Below are 9,916 nucleotides of genomic sequence, written 5' to 3' on the forward strand. Positions count from 1 at the left end.
TGTGTCAAAAAGTCAATAATATTAGCTATTAAAATATAGAGGAATTTTTAACCTTTCCTCAAAAATTATCTCAAGGCTAAAATAATCATAAATAATATATGTAATAATAAATGGGTGACACAAGCTAGATCAATACGGATTTAATTAGCCAAAATAATTAATTAATAATGAAACACTCCTCTATCGATCGGAACAGCCGCAGCCCACATCAACGATAGGATGCATCTTTCTCTCAAAAAAACGATAGGATGCATATAATAATTGCAATTTGGAAAAACAATTAGATGAGGGACTTGGAATTAGACTCATATACAATGACCGCTGGTTTGTTGGGCTTCTTCTTGCACATTGGCTTTCATGGAATCGGACCAGCAACAGATGCAGGCCAACCAAGGGCGTGGGCCAAGGCCAGCCCAGGCGGTGCGCGGAGTCAAATGCAGGCTGACGGCCCGCGTGCGACGTGTGTGGGGCCCGCACGATGTACCAAGACAGAAATATCCGTATTTTTTAAGTAGTATATATATATATAGATTCATTAGTATGTAAGTAAATGTTAGATAAGTCTACAAAAATCTGATGTTGTGAAACGGAGGGAACAAGGGGGTGTTTGTTTCTAGTTTAGCCTCTAGTCACATCGAATATTTGGACACTAGTAAACGTAGTCTATAAATAAAATCCATCCATAATCTTGGACTAATTCGCGAGACGAATGTAATGAACCTAATTAATCTATGATTAGCGTATGTGATGCTATAGTAAACATTTGCTAATTTTGGATTAATTAGGCTCAAAAAATTCGTCTCCCGGATTAGCTCTCATTTGTAAAATTAGTCTTTTGATTAATCTATATTTAATACTTTAAATTAGTACCAAACATTCGACTTGACGCGAACGCTCGCCTGCAGGCACGCTGTGCGATCAGGTCCAGTATCCACCTCTCATCCAGCGAACTTTTTCCTTTTTCAGCCTGTTTCGATTTTACGTTTCGCATTTTGAGCAAGCTGGGCTCTCGCATGATGGGCCGTCCATTTTTGCAGGGCTCACGCATTTCCTCTTCATCTAAGAGGGCCCAGTAGCACATGGGCCATACATGATTTCTTAGGTATTTTCGTTTGGAATAAGTCCACAAGAGGTCTCTAAACTCTCATCCCTTAACCACAATACCAAAAATGTGTACTGTTAAACTCAGAGAATCTGTTCAAAAGAGGACCCTCAGCAGTGTTGACCCATTTTTTGACCGGTTTTATTGACGTGGCGGCCGGTGGGTCCCAAATGTCAGAATTTTTTATTTTTACCCTCACCTTCTCTCCCTTCCTCTCCTCTCTTCTTCCTAACTTCCACCTCCAGAGCGCGCTTCTACGGGGGTGGGGGTGGTCAGGCTGGCGGCGACGGTGGGCAGCGGCCGGCGCGATAGGGCGGGGCGGTGGCAGCCGGGGTGGCGACGCGGGAGGGCGGCAGCCGACGTGCGCGGCGGTGGCCGGCGTCGGCCGGTGTGTGAGGGCGGGGACGGTGACAGCCGAGTGGCGGTGGAGGGCGACGACGGGCATGAGAGGGTGGGTGTGAGAGGCTGAAGCTCTCACCGCACGGCCTCTAGGGTCACCATGTCGGTTGGTCGGCATATCGACGGCACCAAGGAGGAGGCGGCGGCGGCGCCGGCTGCGTCGGTGCCAGCAATGGGTAGCGAGGAGGCGACGGCGCAGAAGTGGTATGAGGGCCAAGGCGGTCAAGGGCAAGGAGCCGCCACTGCCAAACTCCACAGTATCGTCGCCTATCCCCATATCGTCCATTCCGCCATCGTCGCCGCGCAACCCGCACCACCACTCGCAGCCCCAACAGCAGCAGCAGTCGTATCACCACCACCACCACCATCACTCCGTCAGCCGGAAGCGCCACTCGATGCCTCCGGCGTACACGGCCGCGGAGCCCGTGTGCCACCACCACCTCGTCGTTGTCGACCCATCATCGGTTTACTCCCCGTCGCTCAGAAAATCCATTTGCACATTTTTCTAATGCACAGCAATTTTAAGCTCTTAGCTTTGGTTGGCAATACATGGACATCCATGCGGGGCTTCCATCCCCACTTCCATTTCCTGAATACAAGCTTGTGTGTGCTTATAATTATTGCTCCATGTTAATTTTCCGTTACTAGGCAGGCAGTCATGGCTTCAACCTTCAATGCCACTTCTACGGTTGGCCTCATGGCTGCTCCAACCGGGATTGTATCAGACAAGAAGCCATCTTCTCTATCTTCCCGCCTGCTGCCTCCACCACAGTTGGCGGCACTCGTGCTCTCCGGCGGCAAGGAGGATCTCGGCGCATTGGCCATGCTGGAGGATAGCGTGAAGCGGCTCAAGTCACCCAAGGCGTCGCCGGGGGCGATGCTGCCCAAGCCGCAGGCGACGCGACGCTTGCCCTGCTCTTGTCCGTTGCGCACCCGAAACTCCGGTCTGTCCTTCGCCACGTCGACCTGCCGGACCTTCAGTGGATGAGCGGACTGACCTCGCAGGGGCTCGGCTCGACGCCCGCTTCGCCGAGGCCCGGGCCGACGCCACCGCACGCATCCGCGATGCGCTTTTTTCTGACTTGGCAACCCATGAATTTTTTAACATATATTTTTTTGCTGAGTAGGATGCCACGTCAGCAAAACCACTCTCCAATATTGCCAAGGGACCTAATTTGAACGGTTTTCGTAACTTCAAAGACCAACATTTCCGGTATTGCGATCGAGGGACGATTTGATACTTCGTGACAACTTAAGGGACCCAAAGTGAACTTATTCCTTTTCGTTTCTAGTGATTTTTTTTTATTTTGTTTTAAATTTCTATAGTAGATACGAAAATTGTACCTCTCAAGTATATATTTTGACTAGAATTATTTTGATTGTACAGTAATATTTTTAAAGCACTACAATTTGGAAATAAATTTATTTGTTTCAATATAAATTTTATGAGCTCAAAGTTATTTTGATTAGGTAGAAAGTTTAGGAGAAAAGAGTTTATGAGTACAAATTTAACAATGCGAGTAGGGAAACCATGTATAACTAAATAGCCAGAGAGATTAAAAATTAGTGTTTAATAAAAATATTTAAATTAAGATAAAATCACGGGGAGACGCGTTCGCACGTGCCGTGAGCACGCGACAGCTCGCCAACTTGGGACCTCCGATCCGGCATCCGGCACAGGATTTGATCCTTATTATTTATTGGAGCAGGATGCATTAGTGATTTTGTAGATGAAGTTAATTACATTCTCCGTTTCGGTTTTAGAATGCGAGGTGTTTTAGTTTTGTTTTAGAGTTCAAACTTCTCTATCCATGGAAGTTTATTGAAAAACAATGAACATCTATTCCAACAAATTACTCTGTCCACACAGATTTCAAAACGGATTTGGCCCAACACTCTGCGGGGGCGAGGCCAGGCTTCAATTTTAACCCACGGGTAGCAAAGTGGGGCCCTAACTCTATATATGTGAAAAATAGAGCGCACCACCTGGAAATTTTTAGAGTGCCACAGCTACATATCCGAACATCTATTATGGATTATTATGTGTGAAGGATCAGTATAACCCCGTCGGAAAATTCTCATCTCTAACCGGTCAAAAACTAATCCCTTTTGAGATATTTTCACCATTTGTTAAAGAGACTAAGTTTGTGAAGATTGAACAGAAATGATAATAACTACATCTTAGAAATAATCGCCTTGATATATATGTAAGAGAAAATGTACTCGTAAATGTTGGCTTAAGTAATAATCAAGGAAGTTAAACCATGATTGTCTCTTTGAATTTAAGTATAAGCGTAATGACTTATTAATAATTGAAAAATAATTTCTACGTAAGACCGTTACATATGTATGCTTACCGATATAAAAGTAATGATTAGAAAATAAACTATGATGAAAAACTCAAAAAATCAAATCAAAACATTAATCTAATTTTTTTATTTTGGCTTCATTTTAAGTATAAGACTAATCGAAAAGATGGTGACATTAATTAGTCTAGATGTGTTTTTAGAGAATTGAAATTATGATGTTACTGTGCCTTTGACTTGGCGGCTGATATGTAGGGATTAAAATGAAGTTATGTCAGATGAGCTATGTGTCCTTCCCTCCTTGGCGGCCATGAAGTGACTCCCGTCCAGCTTGAGAGGGCCGGCGATCACGATCCGTCCCGCTATTCCTTCCGAATCCACCACACCTCTGCTCTCTCTTCGGATCTCGTTTATACGTTCATCGAAAAATTCTCATCGATAAAAACACATATATTCTGAAAAACAACTTTTCGGTGCATTTTATTTGTAGTATTATACTATCAGTAGAAATAAAAAGGTAGTTTTATACTTTGTTAATTACTTAATTAGCAACATTTTGTAATTTTATTTTTTCCAATAAAGATCATAATAAAAATGGCGATATTACCCCTTTAAATTTCTACTACACCTAATATTTGGTAGTATAATTTAATCATAGCCGTCGGATAAAAATAAATCAACGGTATAAATTAAATTCTACCACCAGTAAAATACACCGGAGTCATCCACTATTCTAAAAGGGTCTATTTGACTATCTCCATGAAGATATGGGACATGAGCTCCATGATCACAATCTAAATATGAAAATGTGCTCTGGGATTTGATAGATCGATTTCGAGTATTTAATCTCGGGAGCACGAGTTCATCCGTGTTCATTTCATTTATTTAATTGATACTTCATTCTCGTGTCACTCATTTTGCAGTGAAGATAATGCTGGGATATGGTGATTGTGCAGAAAAAAAAATAATTAGACTGCATCGACAGCTGGACGATCACAAGCTAGGGCCTATGAAAATACATATTAGTGCTGAAATATTCCACGTATCAAATTATAAATTAGTGTGATCTAGAATTTGATATAATTCATTTATACAATCTAGCTATACTAAAGACCATCGTGAACATTTTCGGATACTGTCTTGAACGTATCTCAAAACAATAACGAATACATAATCACAGCTGATGATACTGCGTTTTAGGGCAGCTCACAGGTCGTCATTATAAAACCTAAGAACAGCTCGTAATTAAGGCAGGGACAGCTTAAGAGGCTTCCACGTTGATGACTACTTTGCACGACGTTGGAGCTAATTAATTAATCACATGATCTGGAAAACAACCCACCTGCTAGTCCAGATCGGAGTAACTGCTTAATCAATTTGTTATATTTCTGCTTCGAGTGACAGATCACCTCGCCACAAAAAATAAGATAAAAAACATTTCACTGTGCACCTTTGATTACAAAATTACGAGCCACTGGAAGATAGTTCTGTTATGGTTCATTCACAGAACTACCATAGCACTGCACGACCTGTCATAGGGATGAGATAGTTTATATTCCCACCGTTCAATGTTATCATACTTTCTTGTCTTGTCTCAACTATATTTATATGTGTGCTAATGAATTTAGACATATATACAAAACATATACATTGATACATGGATAAACCTAGATAAACTTAGAAAAATCTTAAAATTTAGAACGGTGAGTGTTTGATAACATAGAGCATTGCTCGTAGACACGAGAACTTAGTACCCATAAGTATAGGGTAACAGATTTGGTAAGTTACGGGCATGGGCAACATAACTTGGTCACATATAAAGTATCCCGTTGATCCAAAAATTTACATTCCCTGTTGGTTTTTTATTTGTTTAGTGCCAGATATATTAAACATATCTCATATTCATACCATGAACTTGGACAATTATCAATGGCATGGTCGAAACAATAAGATTATATGACAAATGTCTGTACAATTGCAACTTTAATATGAACAAGTTTATATCATGATTCAGCAAGGTCACAAAGAAAAAGAGGTGAAAATAATTACTTCCTCGGTCTCACATAAGTGCATTTTTCACTGGTTATATTCAATGATTGATTGTTCAGTTGTTAATGCTAGAATTTAGAAAAAAACGTTGAAGAATTAATCAGGAACAGTGACCGAATCGAACGAGAAAGAAGGGCAATTAGACTGAAGAAAAGGTGGAAATCAACTCGGATTCAGCCGATAGAGTCTCAATCGGATTGGAAAAGGAGTTCAATTGAGTTAAAAGCATGCAGATAGATTCGGAAACAAACTAGAGTCCATGTTACTTTTCATTTGTAAATATTAGGGTTTGTTTAGGTATTATCTCTAATTAGAGTCCGCGTGTAATAGATTAGTTATTGGATACAGATCCATATTCGGTTAGTTAGTTAATTCTCGGGGTATAAATATAGCATCCCGTAGCTTTGTAAAAATCATCTACACATCAATACATAGATCAATTACTCTTGGTGCATCGCCACCCTCTTCACCAAGGTTTCAACACCGGTGAAACTTGGCACCTGACGCGGGCAGCATCGTATCGATCCCCGGCGGAGGGTAAGACCTACATTCTACCGGCCACGGTAATCATATCGATTAGATTGGAACTGTTTCGGTTTAGTCCGATCTTCTAGTTTGGTTGTATGATGGCTAGTTATCGTATCAGATTTAGCTTAGGTTATTCCTATATCTTGGGCTGATTTGGTCGACCACTTTGGGTAATTTACGTTGGTTTGATATTTGCTATTTGACATATTCAATCTGATACTATCTCGGTTTGGTCCAATCTATTAGATTGTATTTACCAGATGGTTTATACCAGATCAATATATCTTGCTCATTGTTTTATCGGAGTACCCGTCGATAAGTTATCAGTCATCAGCTCATCGGCTTGATAGTAATCTAGATCTGTTTCATATCTATCCCGATATTGCTATGCGTAATCTTAAAGTGTCGCGGTTTGGTCCAATCTTCTATGATTATTCTTAGTAATCTAGGCTAAATATTTTATAGATCTTGATCGTTTGTCATTCGTTTATAGCCGATGATCTTTGTCAATTTACATGTTCGTTATATTTACATTAATAGAGTAGTCAATTGCCTTAATACATTATTTGTACATTAATCGACTTGATTTATTTAGATCCTCAATTATTTATGTTGCATCGACTTATGAGATTTACATGTTAATTGATTTTGGCCGATCGTAGCAAAGGATTCATTGTTTATTCAACTATTTGAGTTTACATGTATCGGATTCTCAGCCGATCCAAGTTTTAAACAACAGATCAATCAGCCTATCGGCTAAATGCTACTACATCAACATCCGATCGACTGGTTTCTCAGTTAGTTATCGGCTCGATAGCCGATCGGCTTATTTTACTGTTTATCTTGTCAGTTGCAGGATCAAACTGACTAGCATGCCCATGCACTCTAAAAATTTAGGTCGTGCACTCGAGCGTTCTTAGAAGTGGCTCTCAGACCTTCGTGTGTGATACGTCATCGGGTCAGCTTCTGATGTCAACATCATCTTATTTAAAATAATTTATAATTAATATTTTTATTGTTATCAGATGATAGAATATGATTAATACTTTATGTGTGACTATTTTTTAAATATTTTTTCATAAAATTTTCTAATAAAACAAACGGTCAAATGTCGAGCAGGGATATCCACAAATACAATTATTTTGGGGGTGGTGTAGTACGTAGTAATCAAGATAGTTATCTCAGAATCGTACATCGGCGCTCGCAATGCATCGTTAATATGAAGCTCCTTATCTCAGCATTTCAAACGTTAGAAGGACTAAAATTTTAGGAAAGCGAGTTTTTTCGTTTATTTAAAGCAATGAACCAGAACAATACAAACAGCTTTTTGCTTGACAATGGGGTTGTTTACTGTAAGATACATATGTATCCCTACACATTACCGTGGACTCTGTAATTCCAGCTGGAATAAGGTCAATACTAGTTTTGAATTATGAAATTAGTACCTAAACTGCAGAAACGAATCAGGAATATTAGTACAGATATCAGTTTGGTCTGAATCGACACAAATTTAATTTCATATTAAAATGGGATTTTCTTAAGATTTGGGCACTCCATGGATCATGTATTCATGTGATGAATTTTTAGCAATTTTTCAAACTGATTCACTAATAATGCACGCATGGCTGGGGATAGCAAGGGCCAGGTGGTGCATCAACTAGTATATAAAGCCATAGAGCCAGCAGCCAGAGAACTCACTCATAAACGCATCACACAGCCAGCAACTAATTCCATAAGCACCCACACGATCTTGATTAATTTCTTTGTGTTCCATCAGCATCAGCCATGCCTGGAGCAGCTACCAACAGTAGTGTTGTTGACATGCGGCTGTGCAGACAGCGTGCGGAAGGCCACGCCGCCGTTCTCGCCATCGGCACTGCGAACCCGGCCAACATCGTACCTCAGGATGAGTTTGCCGACTACTACTTCGGCCTCACCAACAGCGACCACCTCACTGACCTCAAGGACAAGATGAAGAGAATATGTAAGTAGTAGATCAATCTCTCCAAATATCATCGATCATTACGATTATTTGCCATTAGTGATTTCAATCAGACACGAAATATGCAAGTTCTTATAAGAGATGTGGGCCCTCTTCTTCCTTTCAGGTCATAAATCTAACATAGAGAAGCGGTATATCCACCTTGACGGCAAGATTATCAACGCTCACCCAGAGATCATCAACAAAGACCTGCCCTCCCTTGATGCTCGAGTAGACATAGTCTCCACCGAGGTCCCGAAGCTTGCTGAGTCTGCTGCTCGGAAGGCAATCGCTGAGTGGGGTCGTCCAGCGACTGATATTACCCACCTCATCTTCACCACTTACTCTGGTTGTGGTGCTCCAAGCGCCGATCTCAAGTTAGCGTCACTGCTCGGCCTCCGCTCTTCCGTCTCTCGCACCATCCTCAACCTCCATGGATGCTCTGGTGGTGGCAGAGCGCTCCAACTTGCCAAGGAGATTGCTGAGAACAACCGAGATGCGCGTGTTCTTGTAGCTTGCTCAGAGCTAACTCTAATATGCTTCTCGCCCCCAGATGAAAGCAAAGTTGTGGGCCATGGTCTATTTGGTGATGGTGCTGGTGTCGTCATTGTCGGTGCTGGCCCCTTCGCCCTCGGTGAGCGCCCGTTATTTGAGATGGTCGCCGCATCCCAAACCACAATACCAGGAACTGAGCATGCACTTGGCATGCAGACCAAGAGCAACGGCATAGATTTCCATCTCTCCATCGAGGTGCCGAAGCTGATCAAGGAAAACATCCATCAAAGCTTGCTCAATGCTTTCCAGTCAGTTGGAAACATGGATCCAAACTGGAATGACATATTCTGGGCAGTTCATCCGGGTGGGCGCGCGATCCTGGACAATATAGAGAGCAAGCTCGAGCTAGAACCATGCAAGCTTGATGCGAGCCGCCATGTTCTGAGTGAGTATGGGAACATGAGTGGTGCAACTATTGCATTTGTTCTTGATGAGTTGCGCCACCGTCGTGAAAAGGAACAAGGAGGGCAGCCGCAGCCTGAGTGGGGAGTAATGCTGGCCTTTGGACCAGGAATCACGATTGAGGCAATGGTGCTACGTAACCCAGTCTTACGCAACCTTAATTAAAATTCCACCACTAAAAATAAAATATGAAGGTACTGCATCTCCTGCTCTGGAACTTCATTGTGGTTTGGTAATTAATTAACGAAGGATTATGACCTACTGGTGGAGCATTGAGGCAATGAATTTGCTATATAATCTTTGTAAAATATTTGTTGTAAATGAACGTCCATGTGTTGTATCCTATCTGTTACCATGTGTCATCCTGATGTTAAATTTCTATATATTTGTTACAAAATCTATAATACCTATCATATGTATATATAATTAAAGAAATATTGTACCTTTACTTTCTACAAGCAACCTATTCTATGAATTTCCATCAATAAAGTTGTGTTCTACGCTATGTAATCGTACAAATATCCTCTGTCTATTTTTTTGGTCCCAACGGCGAAACAAACATAAACCACTAGTGTCATGGTTTCATCATAAGAT

At 41.4% G+C, this 9,916-nt stretch overlaps 1 protein-coding gene across 1 annotated transcript; it reads left to right on the forward strand.

Moving 5' to 3' along the window:
* Positions 1-8,169: 8,169 nt before the first annotated feature.
* LOC102715335 (bisdemethoxycurcumin synthase-like) lies at positions 8,170-9,515 on the forward strand. Its single transcript, XM_006662145.2, has 2 exons — positions 8,170-8,368; positions 8,493-9,515. The coding sequence occupies exons 1-2, from the start codon at positions 8,170-8,172 to the stop codon at positions 9,485-9,487; spliced, it is 1,194 nt and encodes a 397-aa protein (XP_006662208.1). The 3' UTR covers positions 9,488-9,515.
* The last annotated feature ends 401 nt before the right edge of the window (positions 9,516-9,916 follow it).

Source organism: Oryza brachyantha, chromosome 10 (genome assembly GCF_000231095.2).
Source record: "Oryza brachyantha chromosome 10, ObraRS2, whole genome shotgun sequence".
NCBI classification, from domain to species: Eukaryota; Viridiplantae; Streptophyta; class Magnoliopsida; order Poales; family Poaceae; genus Oryza; species Oryza brachyantha.